Below are 22,922 nucleotides of genomic sequence, written 5' to 3'. Positions count from 1 at the left end.
TTATTGACGTATTAACGTAATGCAGAGAAATGAAAGAAGATTTTGAAATCGACTAAAACATACTATTAAAATGATAGACGCTTTATGCGTGATACAATTTCCAAAACAAAATGGAGAAAGAAATTATAAATCCGATTTTATACGTTGTTTTAAGGATATAAACCATATTCGTAGCTACATATTTGGGTCTGAGTCATCAAATAAGTAAACTTATCTTCCCCACTCTGTAGAGTCCAAGGCATCAAATAATAAATCGCAATCTAAATTCTACATATTTGAGTGTAAAGAAATCCAATCCAATCTTATCTGATTGAGTATTGTATTCAATATGGAAGCAGAATGACATTGATTAAATTCATCACTAATGCATAACAATTCTTTAATATTCCTCATCTCTTCCAATACATCTTGGTCTTCTTTTCTTGTTTTCTTCTCCTTGCCTAAGCAATTCATGATCCATATTGCTAATGATGCTCGCTTATTTAGATGCTGACATCTATTGTAATTCATTCTTCGCGCATCAAAATTGTTAGGAGTTAGCCCATGTTGTTGCTAAAGCTCAACAACTAATAGCATAGGGATCCATCCTCTTATTCCGAAATCACTGTTTTCAGTGAAATTCTAAACTGAGTTGAAGTTTAATGTTTCTCGAGAGCTACTTTAAAATCTTTTTCCTAATTCCACTGTCTGTTACATTCTTCTCGACAACAAAGATCTGGTCAGAGGCAAGCTGAGCAGAAAAAAGCTCTGCTAAAAACCAGGATTTCCCTCGTGTTTTGCAAATTGAACAGATTGAATTTCTTAGAAGAGATCGGGTGATGAACTCTTCATTGAAGTTGGGTTATCCTTGTTTTCCTTCTAGGCTGTGATGTACGGCTACTAGCTTAGCTCGCTTGTTATAGTAATAGTCTACACTGCGACAGTGCCTGCACTGCCCCCACTGCCCCCACTGCCCCCACTCTGTTACCTCACACAAATTAATTATACTCAAGTGCACATAATAAGAAGACAACTCATTCTGAGCTGCTGCAACAAGTTAAGCTGTGAATTCGCTCTAATGCAATGCAAGCTGTGAATTTGTCGGCCGAAATTTGAAACTACGACAGGACTCGTATGCATCATTATGGTGTCGTATTTGGAACGTGACTCGTGCGACAGACGAGTGCGTGTAGTCAGTAGCCAATTTGAATAGTACCCTTTCAAGGGCATTTCAAGTTATTCAATAAATTGTTATCCTTTGAAGTTCTTCATAAAATAATATCCTTCTCGGAAAAGTTCGAAATGCTGCTGCCTTGTGAATGTGGTATCGGTTTATCAAAGGCTGTGGGAAATACTCAAACGAATTAAAATGATTAACTTCATAAAGTTTGTTCTTCCACAATCAAATAGAAAGAGATGATTTCTCTCAAGTCACGATATAATCTGAAACTTGAGAATGAAAATCTCGCCTGAGATGAAAATCCTGAGATGGTGGTAATGCATTTTTGAGCACTTCCATAAGTTTACTCAATTCCAGCTCAGGTTGTTATTTATTATCCCAAAGTCTATTCCGGATAATGTTGATTCATCCAATCTGATACTCTGCTTACGTTGAAGTCACTCCCTAGTCACACAAATAAGAGTTGGTTGTGCCCAGTATTTTAAATTTATTAATTCAGAGAAGTATTCATCCATTTAAGAACTGTACTGCAGATTAGCTTATCTGTCCTGTATTTAGATCTCTTATAGAAGGTGTGATATCGCAGCTACGTCGTAGTTTTTGAATATTCGTCCCTGTATATTTTGAGTGAAAAAAACTTTTGAAGAATATTTGGAAACATACAAGCAATAGTTGGTTATGCCGAGTATGTTTGATCCATAGATAACTTAATTTATGTTTATCAATCGGTATGCGCAACTTAGAGACTTGAATCTTCTGACTCATTAAGGTCCGTATGCAGATACTCGGATTAAACGGAGAAATGTCAGCTGTTCGTTTAAACCACATATGAAACACATTATGATAAATGCAATCATATCCACACCTAAACGTGGTTTAGCGTTAGACGTAGTGTTAACATATGAATCTTAGTCAGCTAATTATAATATATCCATATATAGTAATAGGGCTACTTGAATGTTAATAATAGAAAATTACTAATACCCTTTTGTTATATTTTCATGTAGACACGACTAGTTTTGAGCACCTATGCCATTTTCAAGTCTCAAAATGAATTATCCATCCAATAATAATCCATGTGAATGGATCCAATAATAATCCAAATGAATAATTCATTTTTGCATTTGAAAATGGCATAAGTGCTCGAAACTAGTCGTGTTTGTATAAAAATATAACAGAACGGTGCTAGTAAATTTTATAATTGATAGATATATACATCATTCTATTGCAACGTCGAGGCCTTTGTCCGTCGAAAAATACAAATAATATGCAACATTTCTTAGAGAGAATAAACCTAAGCAAATATGAATTTCAAAAATTCATGTGGAAAATAAATATGTTTTGTGTTTTTGCAGTTGTGGGTCATCATTCGAGGCCCCGTGTATGCTCTCTGCCAGAGAAGTCCTACAATCCAAGGGGTTCTGGCGATGAACTGTACCGTTTGAGAACCTTCTCCATCACCAACAAGGGAGTTGTCAACAACGGTGACAGCATTATAAATAGACGCTCTCGCTCTAACACGTCGGTCAATTCTACTGTTAGCCGGTCAGTTCATTTTTAGACGTTCATGAATAATAAAATCTGTTTTTTAATGTAATTATCAAAAATATATGTTTATGATCAGCATTGTGCGGGAGTGCAACACCCTTCCACTTCATCCATATTAACCTATAACTGAATTGCCAATGAGTTATAAAGCCAGCATCTAATCCATTCGACAATCCACTAATTTATTTAGGCCTTGCATTGTAAACATAACCTCAAACTTACAAAATACAAAATCTTACAGTCGTTTCTATTCTATTTGAAATTTAACTGCTAAGCTTATAAGTTTTTATGTTTTCAATGATTACTTTATTTGAATCAAAGCTCACCTCTCCAATAGAAAAGAGAAAATGAAGTAGAGATAAAAGTTGACGGTCTTTCAATTTCATCAAAATTATTAAAAAGAACACTTGATTTGCGATATAAGGGCATAAAATGCATATCGCCGCAAGTCTAGAGTTCGTAGTTTGATTACATCATCAACAGTAAAATTATCAATCATTAATTAGTCTTTGTAACGAGTTGTAACTCTATCCTACAAAACAGTACGAGTACAGTACGATATACAGTAGATACTGTATAACTGTGCAACAAATAAATTCGCATTGGAAATACTGTTATTGTTCATCATTCCTCATCATATTCATTGAGAATTCACCATGTCAAGAAAATGTTTCACTCATTCATTTTAATAACTTATTGATTAGTATTGGGCTGTTCACATGAATTCATGAATTTCATTCGCGTTATCAACGTGATTTACTTGAAATCAAACCATGATGTGCATTAATTGGATCAAGGTGTTTTCAGTTCAAATAACCTCTGTTATTTAGATGCATTTAATGAATATGCGTTTTCAGATTGTGGATTTTTAGATGTTTTCAGTTGAAATGATAATTCTCTTCAATTATAATGATATAGTTGATTTAGTATAATGATATAGTTTAGTTGAGGAAAAACTACTACGTGTAGAACATTTCGAGAAGCCTATTCTATTCGAGTGGAATGTTGCAAGATTTGACGTTTAAATTATAATATCGGGGCACCGAGCTTCGCTCGTTTTTTTATTTATTGATAGACAGAACAACATTCTTTAAAATGATGGGAGAAAAGCCCAAAACTGTTTCTTCCCCGAATTTTGATCCCCCAAAGCCCCACACACACATCGTTTTTTGTTCGTACGATATTTGGCTGTACTTATGAATTCTAGCAGATTAAACAGAACTTGACAAACATCATCTGTTTGAAATCATCCGTTTAATCTAATAGAATTTATATGGACGGCAAAATATCGTACGAACAAAAATCGATGTGTAGCTAGCCTTAAGGTTTATTTATTTATCTTTTAGGTCGTGTTTGTATTTTACAGCTGGCTATACGTCAGCTTATGAATTTCGGGGACGATATTTTCCACAGACGCACTCGCTCACTCACTTCCACATTATTCACCGACGACGAAAGTCTCAGCTGTTTTTTCAAGGATGAATTATCCTTTTAATGTCGTTCAGCGAGTTTTCCTAGGGATGACACCTAGTGCAATCGAATTTTTATATAATTAACCTACTATGTTCCAAATTTCGTGAGAATCTTTAGTGCCGTTTTCGAGATTGGGTGAAATACAAACATATAAACATCTAATCATATAAACAGAAATTGCTCGTTCAATAGTATAGGATTTTGTAGAGAATATTCCGCTTTCAAAGAGCAACAAGGTCAGTAATCAAATTTGGAAATCATTGACGTAACTTTCAAACTCAAATGTATAACCAATAATAATTCAATCTGACAATATTTACACCCTAAATTTCTACAAATGGTATAACAGGGCACCCCTGCTTATAGTCAATGACCTCATTTCCTAGTATCAGCTTTTCCTGTACACTATTTATCTTATAGAATTAATCTTTTTAACAGTATTTATGACAAAAACAATTCGTCAATCATTCAGGATAAGTAAAGGGAATGAAGTGGTTGAGACATTGCATCTGTGTTGTGTACTATTTTATATTACGATAATTTTGAATAATAGATATAGATGTGACGTTGAGACCCATTAACACAGATACACCCCCCTCTGACTGCATCACAACATTCAATAGTACAACGTGGGAAAGAACAGGCATTGGCTTTTCTCATTCTCGTTAATGGGATTTGTGTATAGGTTTGCTCCGTATCAAGTTGATACAGATGCAGTTGATACGTGTGTCACGTCTTCAAAGCAGCATGTCTGTCACTGTTCATTCTCTCCGATCACTCTAGCTGATGATTTTCATGGAAATTTAGTATTTTCTTCATGTTTTTTTTCCATTTCTTGAGTTTAGTAGTGTCACTTTACTACGTCTATTTTTCCCATCTATTTATTCCGTCCTTTTTTCTGTTCTACTCAATCCACTTTCACCTCCTCCTCCTCCTCCTCATTCACCAATTCTTCTTCCTCCTCCTACTCCTCCTCCTCCTTCACTACCACACCCTCCTCCTCATCCACCACTTCTTCGTCCTCCTACTCCTCCCTCTACTCCTCCTCCTCCTATTCCTCCTCCACCCACTCCTCCATCTCCTTCTCCTCCTCCTACTCCTCCTCCTCCTCCACCTCCTCTTCCTCCTCCTCCTCCTCTCCCTCTTCCTCCTCCTCCTCTCCTCCTCCTCCTCCTTCACCTCCTCCTTCTCCTCCTCCTCCTCTCCTCCTCCTCCTCCTCCTCCTCCTCCTCCTCCTCTTCTTCTTCCTCCTCCTCCTCTTCCTCTTCCTTCTCCTCTCCCTCTTCCTCCTCCTCTTCCTCTTCCTGTTCCTCTTCTTCCTCATCTTCCTCCTACTCCACCACTTCCGCCACCCCCTATATCTTGTCCTCCTCTACCTAATCCTGTCCCCTTCGACCTCCTTTTCTTTCCACATCCTTTTCATTAATTTTTTTCCTCCTCCTCATCTACCTCCATTTCAACCTCAATTTTCTTCTCTTTCCTGTTTTCCCCTTTCTCTTCCCTTTTTTCTTCTCCTACCACTCCAACTCATACTACTACTGTTTACCATCTACTTCCCTTCACTTTTACTCCTCCTTCTCCTTCTCCTCATTCCTCGTCTCTTGCTGCTCTTTTTCCTCCTTATTCTCTACCTCTTTCTATACATGTTTTCCTTCATCTTTTACTTTTCAATTCTTGTTGAGTTCTTTTGACACCGATAATTGCCTTGCCTGCTGAATCTACCCGTTCTTTGTGTCTATTGTTGAAAGGGCCTATCATTGTGCTATTGTTCTATTCACGTCACATTTCTAAGCTTTCACATCAGCTTCATTTTTTTTCGTCCGCAAAACGTAGCTATAATTTCCCATTCCTGTATTTTCGTCGATGAAAATTGAAAATTGACCAGAAATCATAATTTATTATTCCTGTACGTTCATACCTGAAAGAGTTCCACAATAATTGTGGAAGAAAGCTCAATTCAAAGAAGAAAATGTTGAGTCTTCATTAAGAACTGAATCTCAAAACTGTATAGAATCTTTTTAATGAAACGACACCATAATCACTATTTCAGGCTTAGAATTCTCTAGATTATCAATTTTTTGAGTACTTTCGAGTGTTTGTTCTGTGTTTTTTGGCTTTTCTATGAATAAATCAGAATTTAAAATAAAAAGTATCAATTTTATATAATTTTTCTAGTCTTGAAATGAAAATTGTGGAGATGATGAACCTGACCCTGATTTGAACAATCAAACTAACTATAAAATTAAGGAAGAAAAGGAGTTTTGGGCAACAGCCTGTTTCCCAGTTTATAGTAATGTTTTTGACTTATAAAATGAATATGATCATTAATATATGATAAAATTATTCAAAAAATCTGTTCCTCTATAATGGAAGGATTGACCTACCAAATCATAAAACAACGTGAAGTGTTCTCCCACGGCAGATGATAATAAGCACTATGGGATAATACAATGGAAAATGACACAAACATTTAAAAGTTGGCAATGACAGGGAGTGAGCGACATTTATTTCACCACGGCATGGGAGAAAAAGTCAAAGTCACTTTCACAAACTCAAACTTGAAACACAACCTAGTCTGACTTGAGCCAAACAGAGTTCGATGCGCTATTATGAAAATCATTCTTCATGATGTACTTATTGTATGAATAAATAAAGAATATTAATAAAGTAGATACAGAATAAACAGACACTCGAACATAAACAGACCGCTACAATCGTGTTTCCACCACTACATGTGGAAACTGGCCATGTATATGCCCAGATTTACCAAAATATATAATGACAGTATCTCACATCATCATCATCATCACTTTCTCATTGGGTTAAGTGGAAGAGGGGGCTCATATTGCCTCAACTGCGCCGACAACAATCGTGATAAATTAGAGTAATAAATAGAGGCAATTATCTATCATCTATATATTATATATCATGTACATAACGAGTTCAACTGATTTTATGTCATAGCGAAAGTGCAGGTACACTGGAGACAGTAGATCTATCTTGTACTTTTTTAAGATTTAAAAAATATATATCTTATCTGATCTATCAATGAATGGTGGAATCATAGTCGCTAAATTATTTATGAAATATACAGTAACTGATTCAAAAATGGAATAATAACCACACCACACTAAGTAATGAAATAATAAAAATACTCCACAAAAAACCAGTGGTCAAGAGCACAGAAATTATTCTAAATTTCCTGAGAGCGTGCTCAATGTACATCCAATTTATGATGACGTTTGCTAACTGAGAATAAGTGAGGATTCTAAGGGAAGCTTTCATCAAACACGAGCGATGCAATTCCAAAAGCATTGTTTGTGAACTTCTTGTTCGTAGAATCTCAAATTTCCTTGAGATGCAGGGGAAGTCTTTCACAAGTCAAGCTGAAGAACCCGCATACAATTCGGATCATCAAGTGAGATTTAATTTCAGGTAGAGAAAATATTAACTTCATGAAGCATTGTAGCGGAGTTGAAATTATTGAAGTGAAAAGATTATGAAAATGTCTGCGTTGCTCTTTGACTAAAGAAGTACAGAACTGAAACTGCACCGACAAGAATTGAAATTGAACAATCCCAAACCAAGGAATTCCGGTGAATTACTACCTTGAGACAAGTTGAGAAGGTTCAAGCTTTTATAAAGAGAGATTGGTTGAGGTGGATCCTTTCTTGTGGAAGTATTCATCAAAACAAAGTTACTTCTTAAAACCATCTCCCCAGTTCTTTGTCATCACTTATTCAACTCTCTTACAAAAGCACACAAACAACATCTCTCTTTTCGTCTCCTATTTCCTTATTATTATTACGCACTTCTCTCTGTTCCTCACGCACATTTAAACACACTTTCCTGCTGGAATTCTGACTGCCTCATTACTAATTTTCCATCCGTTGATCTCTTCGTTCAACTAAGAGCGAAGCAGAAAGTAATTTCTGACTACGATATTATGACAAGTCATCTTCTGGCTCATTTGAGCAAAAGTTACACGTATCATTTATCCTTTGCACCCTTGCCGACCGACCAGCTTACAAATCACAAAAGTCAATTCATCTTTGAGGATGAACATCACCATGACAACTATTCATCTGCAGCCTAAGCTTTGGGCTAAACATTGAGTTGGGCGATTTTGTCATTCCCAGGGAAAAACTTTTGAAGAAATTTCCCTCTCAGCCATTCGAGCAGTTTTCTTTTTGGCTGATAGATTGACCGACTGTTAATCTCATTTTCCGCTACTGCCGACGTTAAATGATGGATGGTGGAGTTGGTTGGTTCTCTCAAGGTACCACTCGCAATGACGGATGAGATGATTATGGAAAATGAGTGACAGATGTAGAAAGACGAAAGCTTAGCATTGATCTCTGTGCAAACTTTTCGCTCAACCATCTATTTCTCTTCTTTGAGACCAGGTGAGCTCGACGATAAATATCTTAAAGTTTCTTCCTGTAGTACTGAACGAGACGGGTCATCTATCAAGAGATCTTAACGAGGGGAGCTCTCAACTATTAAACATTCGGCAACAGGCTGTTATTAAGGTGGAAAGGTTAGCGTGTCAATATTGAAGGTCCTCTTGTAAAAATGTAGGTTGCCGGCTTCTTCAAATTGAAGGCACAGTAAACACCATACTGAAAACGAGCATGATGAAACATCACACGAAAATCTTGAAAGATTTGTATTTTATGGATTCTCATTCCAAATTTGTTATATAATATTCTCCAGATTGTTTTCAAAGCGATGATTCAGAGAAGGAAATGGGTTTTGTCCACATCGAAAATACAATCCTAATACTAATATCTCTAACACATTGGGCCATATAAATGAAAACTGAGCATATACATGAGCATGAGCATTAGGTAGGAGCATAAGCATTTGCTCATTTTTATATGAATAAGCTTCACCTTATACTCTTACCTTATACTCCTGAACTCTGGAGCAAATGTTCACGTATTTTAAAGATTTTTCATCAGCTAATTCACCTTACTTTGTTCTCATAGTGAAAGGTTAGAATGTGCTACCGACGTAAGCGCTAAATATGCAAGTATAGACACCGCTCGTGTTTGGTCGTCTGCTCTGTTCTCTATCTATGAATTGAGTTTTAGGTTACAGTAGAAGCTCTCTTAACCGACCTCGGATCAACCGCCTGTCGGATTAACCGACCGTTTCCAGGAATATACAAACTTCCGCTGCTGCTGCGATAACGATCCAAAAATAACTTTCATGTTTCAACAGGTCGAACATATGATTCCGTAGCAAGTCAAAATTCAGTCAGTTGCTCTCAATATCATGTGCGGGCAGTTTCTAGTGTGCTAACTGTGTTTGCAAACTTTGATATTTAACAGTTTTTGATACCGTAATTGTTTATGTAATTGACTTTGTTAGTGTAAAGTACAGTAGTGTCAAATGAGTGGTGTTAAACGTAAGAGACTGGTTGTGATGATGGAACAAAAACTAAAAGCAATAGAACGGCTTGATAAAGGGGAATCTGTTAAAAGCATTAGCGATGAACTCGGTGTCGGTGTTCATCAAGGGACATGGAAGATCATAAGGAATATTGGGTGAGTAATGGCTACAGTAGTTTCAAAAGTTTAGGAACAGTTTTTAAAAGCTTTTTTTCACGTGTTTGAATGATTCTAACACCTATTACGACTATTTACAATTTTATTCGGTTTAACCGACCTTTTTCGTTATCCGACCACGGTCCGGTCCCGTAGGGGTCGATTAAGAGAGCTTCTACTGTAATTGAGTTCTGAATTTCGAAATAATAGCGTAAAAAATGGCATCTCTATAATAATCTTTAGCATAATCTTATAAGCTCAATAGCCTTCTTATAATCGTCCACACTCTTATCTTCCTATTTCCAATTCTGTGAAGACAGGAAAAATAGAAGTAACATGACAACTAGGGCTCTGTCTCATTGGAACTCCATCCGATAGGTATCTTTTATATTATTTTATTCTTCTATGGGAATAATGGTGATATATATCATGGTTGAATACAAATAGCTATTTATGTATTAAGAGCGTAATGCGCGACTATATCGCTCGCGCAAAACAGTTATCACGCGACGCGAAGCGGAACATGACGCGACATGAAGCATTACACGCGAATTACATACAAAATTTTTTCTACAACTGCACAAACCTGTTAAATCACTTATATCTGGCGGATTTTATAATAATTCGTCTACACTGATATCCGTAATGGCTGTAGAATCGGTACAACTACCGACTTTTTAGGTTAAGATCTGACCATGAGTAGTTTGTCTTTTGGCGAGCTGCTTAACATCAGCTGATTAGCGAGCGTAAAGAAACTCTTCTGCGCATGCGCGAATGATTTGCGAGCGTAAAGAAAATCTACTGCGCATGCGCAGATGGTTAGTGAGCGAAAAAGTAGATTCTCCTCAGAAATAAGCTGTCTTACGAGGAGAATTGAGTATGTAAATTCTTTCTTTACGCGCAGTTGTAGAAAAAGGAGTTTTATAGTTCTCAACTATTGGTTGTGATCGTATCTGGTATAGATTCCTCTTCTTCACACGAATTAGTTGAGCCATTTTACTATGAGCAAAAGATGAAAAGCTTCTCTAGACTGGACTCACCTTTTTTGAAGCATTTGCGTCAAAATTTGAGCAAATGTTCTTTTTTATTCATACAATTTTGAGCATAAGCTTTACTTTTCAGCGAATGCTCAAACTATTTGTTTGATGAGCATGAGCAAAAGGTTTTGCTCACGTTTATTCATAGAAAATGAAGCATATGCTCAATATTTTAGAAGTATGAGCAAATGTGCATCTTTATTCATATAGCCCAATAAGTATAAACGAACTCACCCAATATCCTGAATGAGTGTGATATGAAACGAACTCAGTCGATATCCTGATATCCTGAATGTGATCTGAAACTGTTATTCGATAAACAACACGTAATTTAGAAATTTGGAATATATTATTAGCTTCTATAGACTTTTTAATCACAGTCTCTAAATCTCCCATCAATTTCAATTGATTTCAATGCAATTACTTTCATTGATTTCATAATCTAGCGAGCACGGGGGTGTTTGCTGTTACCATTGTTACTTACTAAAAACAAAATACTTGGTTTGATTGAGAAACTGAATGCTGTCTCAGCTACAGCACATGCCTACCATATCATGAAATACAAATAACATATTCACCATCAAACAATATTGATACATCATAGAAAAATCATATTTCTAGAACATCTCTTTAACCTTACTGTACTTCAAAAACATATCTTTAATCATACTTTTAAAACCAAGTAACTTTAGATTTAAATAGCTTGAAACAAAAATCTCTGAAGTTGACGTAACAGCTGTATAAATAATAATGTTCAATTATCTTATTCCACTTTCCCATTCCGGAATATTATCGAAGGATAATTTCATAAATCAACTTGTTATATCATAATGAAAGTGAAATAATGACTAGTAACGTTTCTCACATGAATTTGATGTTGTGATCCTCAAAATATTCCAAATTCCCTCATATTGAATTTATATATTAATATAATAATAAATATATTCAATATATTAAATTAAAAAAAAAACAAAACAATAAATATCATTGTTGAGTTCAACAAATTCGAAGTTCAACTTAACCCTGTCATTATTATGCAAGTTGGTAGGCCTTTTTGTTTTGATAATAATAAATTACATTTGATTACATCTTGGGTGAAGCCGCTCACTTGGGTTTCCGATCAGAGCTCCAACTTGTTTTTTTTGGAGAGGTTCCAGAAGAACAACGTCACAGGAATAGTGATACAACTTTCAATGTTCAGCCACTAGGTTAGTATGCTCGATTATGAGGTCACGCTTTGTTATGGGATTAGCTTTCTCTTCAAACGTCAGGGTAGAAAGCCAACCTAGATTTGAAGAAGCTTTTCATATTTATTTTCTTCTCGTGCACGACTGTATAATGCATTTTCATCTGAGTGAAAGATGCTTCTGTTGAGTCTGTCATCCCCACATTGAATCCTAATATTTGTCAACAATCAATACAAATTAGAAAGAAGATAAAATCCATTATATTTTTTCAAATGATGGTTGATTTTAGCACAAATTTCCTTCAATGGAACGTAGAAATTCATGTTTAGTATATTATAAGTTTGTTGTCAGTACCTCGAATCCTTTTTTATGATAATTAGGGGAATGTGGGGTTTCCCCGGTGAGGAGGTAGCCCCGGTAAGCAGTCTATATGCCACCCTATGTATGGGTACTCGTTGCTAACCACGCTAGATGCTTGGTGTGAAGAAGAAGAACTAATTTTTAGCTTGGCATTACTCTTTGGCTTGCTAGACTGTTGTCAAGTGTCAACTGGTTTCTGTTATAACTTTCACATGCCTTCCCAGCAATGTAAATACTGTTCATGTTCACACTATCATAGGTTCCATGTTATAATCACCTAGTGTACTAATCAGGCTTCAATTTGATGTATAAACCATCGACCAAACTAATTTTCTATTGTTTATCCTAAACTTTTTAGTAAAGTCATGCATTTTGGGTAGCCTCGTTAAGACACTGTGGGGTAATGGCAGTAGGTTACCGACATTCCCCATCACTGTTTCTAATGGGTTAACATCTTAATTGAAATATATAATATATATATATATATATATATATATATATATAATATATATATATATAGCACTTAACAGAAAACACTTTAAAGTTTTGTAATAGAAAATATAAACAGGATACACACGACACGGATAGATTAAAAAGACTTAAAAACTTACATTTAAACGAGAATTTTCGGGGAGCTCCTCAAAAGGGGGCCCAGCACCCCGAGTTTTTAAGTGTTTTTAATCTATCCGTGCCGTTTGTATCCTGTTTATATATATATATATATATATATATATATATATATATATATATGAAGTCTATATATGATGTTTATATATATATATAATATATAATATTAAAATAAAATATGAATTAAATTAATAAAAATATTCAATGATGTAAATAAAATAACTTTTCTCAAACTTAATTCATTTCTTCAAGTCCATATGATATATATTTAGATGGTTTAAGTTTGTTTTTCATGGAAAAAATATGAAATTTGTTTTATTAAATTTTTGCAATTAGAAATACATGGGGAAAGTCCCTTCTGCCATTACCCCAAGGGTTGGGGTAATACCGGTATGTGTAAGGGTTAAGAAAACAATTTTTTAAGGTACTCATTTTGTCACAAAGTATCTACAAAAAATTTATATTGTAGCCTGTGATATGTGGAAGCCACAAAAAATTTCACCAGATAAAACCAGAGTTTTACCAAAAACTATAAAGGATGCTGCTGTAATAGTGTGATATTGAGAGGGTAGTATTGTAGTTGTCTTTGTGTAACTTATATTATTTTTCAGGTTTTTGAACTGGAATGAACTTTGATTTTTACTGTATGTTGAACCCTGCGTTTTAGTCTGAGAATTGACTCTGTCTTGTTTGAATTTGCTAACTTGTTGCTTGGTTGTCGAAATTGAAGCAATTTTCGTGCATTTTTCAAATGCAGTTTCAATTTCTTGTCGAAAAAGCTACTGTATTTGGGAATTGTACGACCATTGACCTTTTTGCAGCTTTGGCTTTTCCACTGGAAGTTATGCTCAACGCTCGTGGAGGGGGAATAATTTTCAGTGAAAAGGCCACAGTTGGTATTGAGACGTGAACGGAAAATCATGTAACGGTGCGCGAGCCTCGGTTGTCTGAATGGGTCTGTTGCCCATCCAGAGGGACAAATTGAAAAATTTTCCATTATCAGTACTTTTTTTGTAGTTTGTATAGTAATCTAAAATTGATAGAATCAGTAGATGTAAAATTAAGAGGTTAATGGTGTGTGTGAGTTTAAGTAGAGGTAGTGAGTTTCATTAGGTCTGAGTTTATTAAGTTTTGGATTAAGCGTTCTCAAAAGTGAAATTTGAAATTGTTGAAATGGTGAGTGCCAAACTGTTGTTTTTATTTAGCTCGAAATTTAGTACTTATAATGACCGAGGTCCGAATTTAGTTGCAGCAAGTTAGCAGGTTCCCAGAATGTATAGATTGAAATTGAATATACCTTCTTTTTCTAAATCAGTTACTGAGTAACTCTGTTTTAAAATGTTACATGATTTCTATTGATTTGTTGATGAGTTCAATAAACCTGAGGTTAAATTTGAGAAGTATTTTAAATGAAGTTCCTGGTTCGTAGTTACTATAGTTGCTAGAATAGGTGAAAATCGAATAATGATGATAATCCGAGCATTTGAATGAACGAATCCATTGTAAGCTCCCAACCAATCAAAGATTCAAACATAAGTTTAGTAGTATAATTTCAGCAAATATTATAGAAGAGTAGAAACAAACCCCCTCCGTTTACACTGCTTAACATACCGGCATTCCCCCATTCTCCCCTATAACGTATCTTTAGTGCGATTATTTTCAAATTATCAGTATTGAATAAATGGGAAGCATTGATGCTATTCATTAGAAATACTGACAGTTTGAAGTGATTCTCACTCATGGGGATTGAAGAACTTTGAAGAATTAAAAACTATAAGTTATTGAAAAAAACTTTCAGAACTTAAACTTGTTCAATTGGATTCTTACACTACATTAGGCTTCTGTTCATTTTACAATTATTATTCATGAAATGGTTTACAAATCTTTGAATTCATTCTTGTGAAAGCTTTTTCTTACATGCTTGGTTGAGTTTTTTGAAAACAAATTCCCTGTTTATGGAAGATTCCGATTTCATATCAATCTACAGTATTTGATACCAAATTCCCATTTCATCACAATCTATGATGAAACTATCGTCATACTTATTAAATGAGTATCAAATTTTTTATAACTACTTATAGTATACTTAGGGCCGTTTGCACAGTATAGATTGCTAAACTCGATTAAGTTAATCGAGTTTAAGTTAATCTAAAAGTTTAAACATGAATCGGTTTTCTCAGTGCATTTAAAAATCCAGTTTAAGTTAAACTAGTTAAGCGTTAAGTTGGTAATAGAATGTCATCGTTTATAATATCAGGAAGGCTGATTTTTACAGGAAATTTGTTATTTGTTTACAAACCATCAGTAAATTGAGGTTATGTAGCTACTATTTCCTTGTTTGAAACCACAGAGCTGTAAGCTGTAGACTACAGTAATAAAAGTGAAAAGCGATCAAAAAATGACGATATGCTATATTACTATTAGATACAAAGTTATATTTAGTAGGCACCAAAAAATATATTTTAGAATGTTTTTAAAAAAGCGATTTTGTTACGCTTAAAGCTATTACGGTCTTCCTCATTTATTAGAAATCAAAATATCTCAGCTATGTGTTATTAAAAATATGTTTCCTAATCAAAGACCACTGTTAAAAATGGTCTTATTTTCTATCAAGTGGTTTATTTAATCAAATACTGGATTGGCAACAGTTGCTTTACTCAAGAAAACCGTTAAAAAAATTCTCTATCATCCCAGAAATTCAAATCATTCATTTTTGCCCAATTTTTCTCAGTTTTAAAATTTCTTCGCAGTCATCTTTATCAATCGCATCAAAAACTTCTATCAATTCCTCCATTATTATCATTTTTACATTCAAATAATGATTCACTGTAACCTAAATGAATAATTATTATCGTCTACAGAAGCATTAAAAACAACTGTCGAAAAATAATTTACTATCAGCTGTTTCCCCATCAAATCTTTACAGATATCAAGTTAATCAAAATTATTTGGTTTACACCTCCTGCTTTGGAGGTTTAAACTTTCCCAGATTTAAACTCAATACAGAGTTTAAACTGATACTGTGCAAACGGAATTTTAGTTTAAACCAAAAAAAATCCAGATTTGGTTTAAGCTTTAGCTTAAACTTACACTGTGCAAACGGCCCTAAATAGTATACTTATACTCAATTATATATACTTATTACATATAATATATACTTAATTATAGGTATATTATGCTTAAGAAACAATAGAGAAACAATAGCGTATAGGGCTATAGGGCATAAATTAATTTCCCATGGTATAGGGCGTTTATGTCGCAACTTTTACTGTTATCTCAAGCCGATTACTGTCGATTATTATCGATTTTTACTGTTTTGTTGGTTCCCCCAACCAACGAATGTATGAACGGCACAGTATGAGAGACTACGAACGTCACACAGCTTCACGAAAGAGAACTACCTGGACTATCCGCTTGAGATAACAGTAAAAGTTGCGACATAAACGTCCTATACCATGGGATATCTACTTTGTATGGGATAACATACTACTTCTACAAATGAGACATATTGATATATTTCAAATTATAATATTGACCTTAGAAAAAATGGTCTAATTATCACTTACAGACAACAAACAGCTGTAAGTTTAAAGAACTTAAATTTTAATTTAACATCACAGACTTATAATGGAAGATTCGTCGAACATTTTTCAAAGTGTATTTTATGAAACTTTTTCTGATATATTGTGGTTGAAGGAAGATGGCTGGCTCATTCATTTAATGTTTAACAGCAGAACTGGGATTGTCAAAGTGGATGAAAAGCCATTCTAAATGAGGCATATTATTATTCAGCGTATGGCTCTACGACACAAATCTTTATATTATCTAACACAAGTCACACATATCAACAATGAAGTCATCTTGGTCACAAGTTAAAAAAAGGTGGAAAAGGTGGAACACAAATAAAAAAAATTGAGGCATATTCTAACATTTTTGAACAGTGATGTAACATGAATATTCCACCTATATTAAATTCAAAGCCTCATTTGCACACAGTAATAAGAGATATATTTCTAATTACAAACATAGACGAAATATTGTTATTCAGTTTCATTCTAATATAATTCAAAAGCCCTAGTGGTATTGTGATAAGAAATGATAGCGAGTGTAGAAGCTCAAAATCTCATAAATTTCTCATTTGTTATTATTCTTACAGCAGTTGTGTAGAACAAATAAACCCACATACTACACAACATGGTAGTTGAAAGGTCACTCTGTCCAGCTAATTACTTCTGCGTTGATGTTGACTGTTGAGTATTTGGTTTGGGATAAGCAAGCTCTGCTAGCACAAGGGACATTCCACATTTGAACTCAACAGTTAAACTAGATAAGTTATAATTGACTCAAGTTGATGAACCAATTTCGGTCAACTGGAAATCTCACCTTGTGACAACTAATTTGTCTATACTTGAATTAGTAATTTCATAATTACTTGGTAGTCTGAGAGCAATTCGGTTTTTGGTTTTGGAGTGTCAAGATTTTGATAGAAACCTTATTACTTTCTTGTAGGTTAGGAAATTCACAACAGAACTTGTTTTTAAACACAAACGTCTTTGGTTGGGTCCTCCTTGATACTACATGGAAAACATTGGAGAGCAAATAATGTAAACATAGCAAACTATCATAAAACTCTTAAATGCTCAGCTAAACCTAGGTGTACCAAAGTAAAACCCTACTGTTATGATCGTTCTCGGAAAATCTGAGAAAACACATGACACTCTTTTGAAAAATGTTGATCTGTGAATTTGATAAATGAAAAAAAGGTTTTATTCCTGATAGTTTTCTTAACATAATCTCCCAAGTGAGATTAAGCTGTATACTAAATTAAACATTTTTTAATTGCATGTGTCCACGAAAAAAAATTATACATGTTCTCTCCTTTGTGAGATAAGAATAAGACTAGCCTGACGCTTTTTGTTTCTGTTTTTGTTTGTATTTTGATTTATGCTGAGTAGTGAATTGAATTTTGGCATAACTGTGTGTTGTGATCTCATCTACAAGCGCCTGTGAAATTTAACATGTCAAACTAATTTTTTATTAAAGATACTAGCAAATTTGTGTATGATAGTGTACATTCATCAATAGCAGGAACGTTGCCGCCATAGATAACTCTTCCAAGCGATCCCCTCCTCCCAATCATCTAGCTCCAGGGGCGACGATCTGTCTGTCGATAAACAACTGATTAGGCAACTCATCACTGTACTGTTATCGGATAATACTTTTCTTGATACCCTTATCGACCGAATCGCAGATAAGCTGACGGATAAACTCGAGGATGAAATTGTTTCACGTGTTCTGGACGAGTGTGAGACACGCTTGACTGCAATGGAGGAGAGGATTTCGGCCAGGATGGAAAAGTCGCGAGGAATTTGAGGCGCGCGGTGCGATTTGCGAAGCTAGGCTGGACGCTCAAGAGCAATACCAGCGTCACAACAATGTACGCGTATATGGTATGCTCGAGCAAGAGGGAGAAAACGTGATGCAGCTTGTTACGAGTCGTGATATGGTTAGGCTTCGTCGGCAATTGATCGCTGTCACTGTTTGGGGGGTCGCACGTCGAGATCGAGTGAGACTTGGCCTAGGCCTCGGTCTATACTGATAAAGTTCGACAGCTACCAGACTCGGCACATGGTTTTGAAGGCGAAGCGGCAGCTCAGAGGTTCGGCTGTTTCAATCACCGAGGATGCGAGGATCACACGCGTTTCTGCTTGAAATAGCTGAGAAGATGGGCATGAATAATGTGTGGAGTAGTGAAATTGTCAACTCTGAACTTTTCGATCATCGATCCTATGTTTATCGGAAAGAAGGGGCATTGGTGGTCATTAGAGGGGAAAAAATCATTCATTGCGGCAAAAAATCATTGCAAGCTGAAATATGTGATGAACTGTCCATGTATAATGATGAATATGATTCGTTTGGAGTAAAGTTGGAACTCAATGTAACATATGCAATGAAACTCAATGCAGTATATTTACCTCCTTCGGTTTAATCAAATGTCTACAGGGTGATTACGAACTCCCTACTCTAGGGCATTGTTCCTGGATAAGAAACATATCTGAATATCATATTTAAATTGTCCGGAAGTCTTCAGTTACTCGCACAGCGGCCATTTTGCTTATTCCACTTATTTTTTTCTAAATAATGGTTAAACATACGAAATTGGAACTTTGCACAATCACTATAACAACAATAGAAAAGAAAATGAATACAATTAACAGAGGTTGGTAAACATAGCCAAACATCAAATAATTTGCTCGAAATGCAGTCCACTTGCTCGGATACATGCTTTGAAACGGTTTTCCATTGACTTGACAATGTTTGCTGGCAAAACACCCAACCTTTTTTTATCAAATGTGGTAAAAATCAAAGTACTACAAACTGATGATTTCATTCTTTCCTGAAAATCATATTATTTATTCATTGCAGTCTGTTCCTCTAACCTTTTACACTCACTTTTATTAGCTGTTTAAATTTTATGTTTATTGAAAAAAACGTTTTATCAATCGATTAGTCAAGAAAAGTCTTTGTTATTATTGTCCAGTTGTTATAAATGACTATGCAAAGCTTCAATTTCGTATATTTAACCATTATTGAGAAAAAGACTACTACTAAACTAAATTTTTGCAGTCGGCTGCTGGATGGCCATAGACGCTTTCCTCGGCATTCTCTCATAAGAGCCGTCCTTATTTCCAAACAAACCCACATTGTTTGTAAATGAATAAGCACGAATTCTCTCTCTCTCTCTCACTCTCTCTCTCTCTCTTAGTTTCATTGAAGTTACAATGAATAAAACTGATCTACCTAGCTAGCCACTCATCCCTGTAGTGTAAATTTTCGTCGACTTTCCCCATCACCACAGTATAACATTTACTAATTCGAATTTGATTTGATGTTACAATAAAACTGGCTCATTGGTACTGGTGGAATCCTCACTATTTGTAAGAGTCGTGAATTTGGACGACACCGTTTTACCGTAGAAAGAGTTCTACGAAGCAAGATGGACTATCTAATTATCGAACAACAGTTGTCACCGGCCACGTCGATAGAGTTCAAAGTCAAGTACAGCCATTCAACCCTACTGAGAACTGATTGACGCACCAGTAAAGCTAAAGGATTCGTATAGATACAAATACGGTATCATGGATTTAGTAGCTATATACAATTCTTGAGTAAAAGCCCACTGCCTTGTCTGCTCCCTGTAATTACCAAGTGTTGACAACGTCTATCCCCAGCCACTTTCCATCCCTGCAGTGTTAATTCTCGTTGACATCCCCACAGTATGACATCTTGTAATTTGAATTTAATTATTAGTCAAACAATTATTATCCATTGGAATTTAATGAATTCAAGAAAGCTGCCACTTTCCAAGGGGTTCACTGTGGTCGCCACAGTATGACATTCTATAATTTAAATTCAATTATTTGTCAAACAATCATTAATCATTAAAGTTTAATGAATTTAGAAAATACACCTTTCAAAGTGATTGTGTACCATTCATGGCGGAGAATGGTGGGTAAAGAATGGAATCGTTTGAACTAGTGTAGTGCTTGGCTCAAGTAGTGTCCAGTAAAAAATCAGAGCGAATAATCAGAGTAAAAAATCATGACTAGAATAAAGCTTCAAGTGCAGCAATAAGTGTACATATCAATTCAATAATAGCAGTAAATGTTTCTAATGAGAAATGGTGCGTGCAATATTTCGGCCGCAGTCTCCTATAATTTGTTTTTGAAATTGGCTTTGAGTCGGCTTAGACACAGGGAAAGTAAAAAAGTTACTGATGACTCGAGTTCTTCATTCCGTCAATTTCCAATCAGACTGATGTTTTGTGATTGGTAGTTGATGGGAAGTGACGGAATGGAAATTATTGGCCGTCAGTAACTTACCGTTTCTACAAATCTATAAGCCGTCAATAACAGTGATTTTTCGTAGACCATCGAGAGTATATTTAACAATCAGTTTTATAAATGCAAAATTTAAGTTATATAATTCAAATGATTGACAAGATCATATACCCTTTTGAGAGGAGGTCAGTGGCTGCTAAATTATCTACCTATCTAGTGCTTGCAGTGCATGGGCTCCACTTACTCCCGATCCAAGGCCAAAAAATGTCTACCTTCATGGTTCTTCCAAGGATCATTTGTGCGTCTCTCCGCCATCAACTGATTTCACTGAGTAAAGAAGTTGGATTAATTAACTGAGTCACACTGATAATTAATTAACTGAGTCACATCCTTTCGTACAAATGAACTGATCAATATTCGTAGATGACTTGGCTATGGACTTTTCGTGTGTCATATGACAAATTGTAGTCGTTTATGCTCCGCTTAATGAGACTATTCAATTTGATTTTTTATTTCAATATAACAGATGTTATAAAAAGTTAAAACCTCGATATTAATCTGTGTACACTCTATAAATATGTTTCAAGAATACATATTTTTGTACACAATATAATAATTAATTCCCATAATTGATTCCAAATATTTGGGTGGTTCATTATATTTTTCCAAACAATTTAGCGAGGTGCGGAAATAAAAAGATATAGAGACATCTGTCTGCTTCGACTAATGTCAGATGATGATGTTACAGATGCTGACTTTTGAACGTTGATCTCACTATAAATAGAGAGAATAGAAAGTTTGATGGTTTGAGGTTGAAAATCATGAAATCGGAATAGATTGAAGTATATTGAATAGAAAAAATGTACAGACGGCTATTATATGACTGAATTGGATGAAAATCCAAAAGGAACTAGTTCAAGTTGCTATGGATACGAAGGTTGAAATATTGTGAGCAATAATGTGACAAAAGTAGTGCCCAGGAGGACAGAGAATGCATCGGAATTATGAGCAAGTGAAATGTAGGAAATGAGAATTTATGGTTATTTGAGAGCGGTGCTCAGTGGAAAGCAGGAAAAGTGATGAAAAAGAGTTGAATGGAACGAGGAAAGGGGACAGCAACCGTTCTCATACACTCAAGAATGGCAAAATTCAAGTGCGGAAGATTCCTGAATATTGAACACAAAATAGAATTCATGACAAGAGCATTTTCCTCGTTTGTCGGGCCACGAAGACATAATGATCATTCTAGAAGGCTGTCGTGGAAAACATTGTTACGTTTCTAGAATTAATTATTCTATCACCTTGATAAATTCACAATGACTCAATACCTTTTTCAACAATGATTGATTATCTTTTTTCTCATTATGGATTCAAATATACACTATTGAACCCTTTCCAATTGGAGCATTGTAATAAATGTAGCCAACTTTTGAAATTCATGAATCAGGTATAATATTATCCATCAAATACTAGAGAATGATTCTCTATCAACGTTCGTAGCATGTAACCAAACTTGGAGATATCGTAACTTTTTTAAATTATTTATTGGAGAGATATTAATATTGAAATGGGCGTTAAAAGTTTTTTTGGGAATTTATCATTAATATTCTTTAGACTGCAGCCTCGCTAGAGAATTTGAAACAGATGAATGTTATATAAAGTTAGTTTTTCGCAGTAAGTTTGTAATCAATGAAGTTGACTGTTGCTGATGAATTGCTGATTCAGTGTCAAATCATATTGCTGAATTTGATCTTGATTAAAATTTCCAAATATGATAAAATCAAGCTGGAAAGTCTATTCTCATTTAGCTCATCTCAATTCCATATCACTTTCTCACTCAATTCCATGTACACTTTTCTTACTGCATATTGTGCGTTATTATAACTGAAGAAAAACTTACTGTAGGAGCCATTTATGAGTAGTACACAACATCACCGATATGTTTTGAATTACCAGGAAGTTCCAAAAACGTCTATATAATTTGCTCATCATAGGATGAAAGGAGAGGAGCATCAATTATTAAATTAGTTCAATAATTTGTTTGGATGTTGGTCTCGAGTTTAATTCGAACATTTAATTTCTCGCTCAAGTGTTGAACCGTTAATTTCCTTCCCAAATCCATAGTTTATTGACGTATC

The 22,922-nt window shown here is 35.0% G+C and overlaps 1 protein-coding gene across 1 annotated transcript in view; it reads left to right on the top strand.

Annotated features, from left to right (window-relative positions):
• The window catches only part of LOC111045153 (transcription initiation factor TFIID subunit 1), a 182,180-nt gene that overhangs the window by 112,830 nt on the left and 46,428 nt on the right, over nt 1-22,922 (top strand). Inside the window, 1 exon segment of the mRNA XM_022330471.2 lies at nt 2,515-2,704. Within this exon segment, the coding sequence (XP_022186163.2) occupies nt 2,515-2,704 (190 nt within the window).

The sequence above is a fragment of the Nilaparvata lugens genome, chromosome X (assembly GCF_014356525.2).
Source record: "Nilaparvata lugens isolate BPH chromosome X, ASM1435652v1, whole genome shotgun sequence".
Classification (NCBI taxonomy): Eukaryota; Metazoa; Arthropoda; class Insecta; order Hemiptera; family Delphacidae; genus Nilaparvata; species Nilaparvata lugens.
This window is presented reverse-complemented; position numbering and strand designations above follow the sequence as displayed.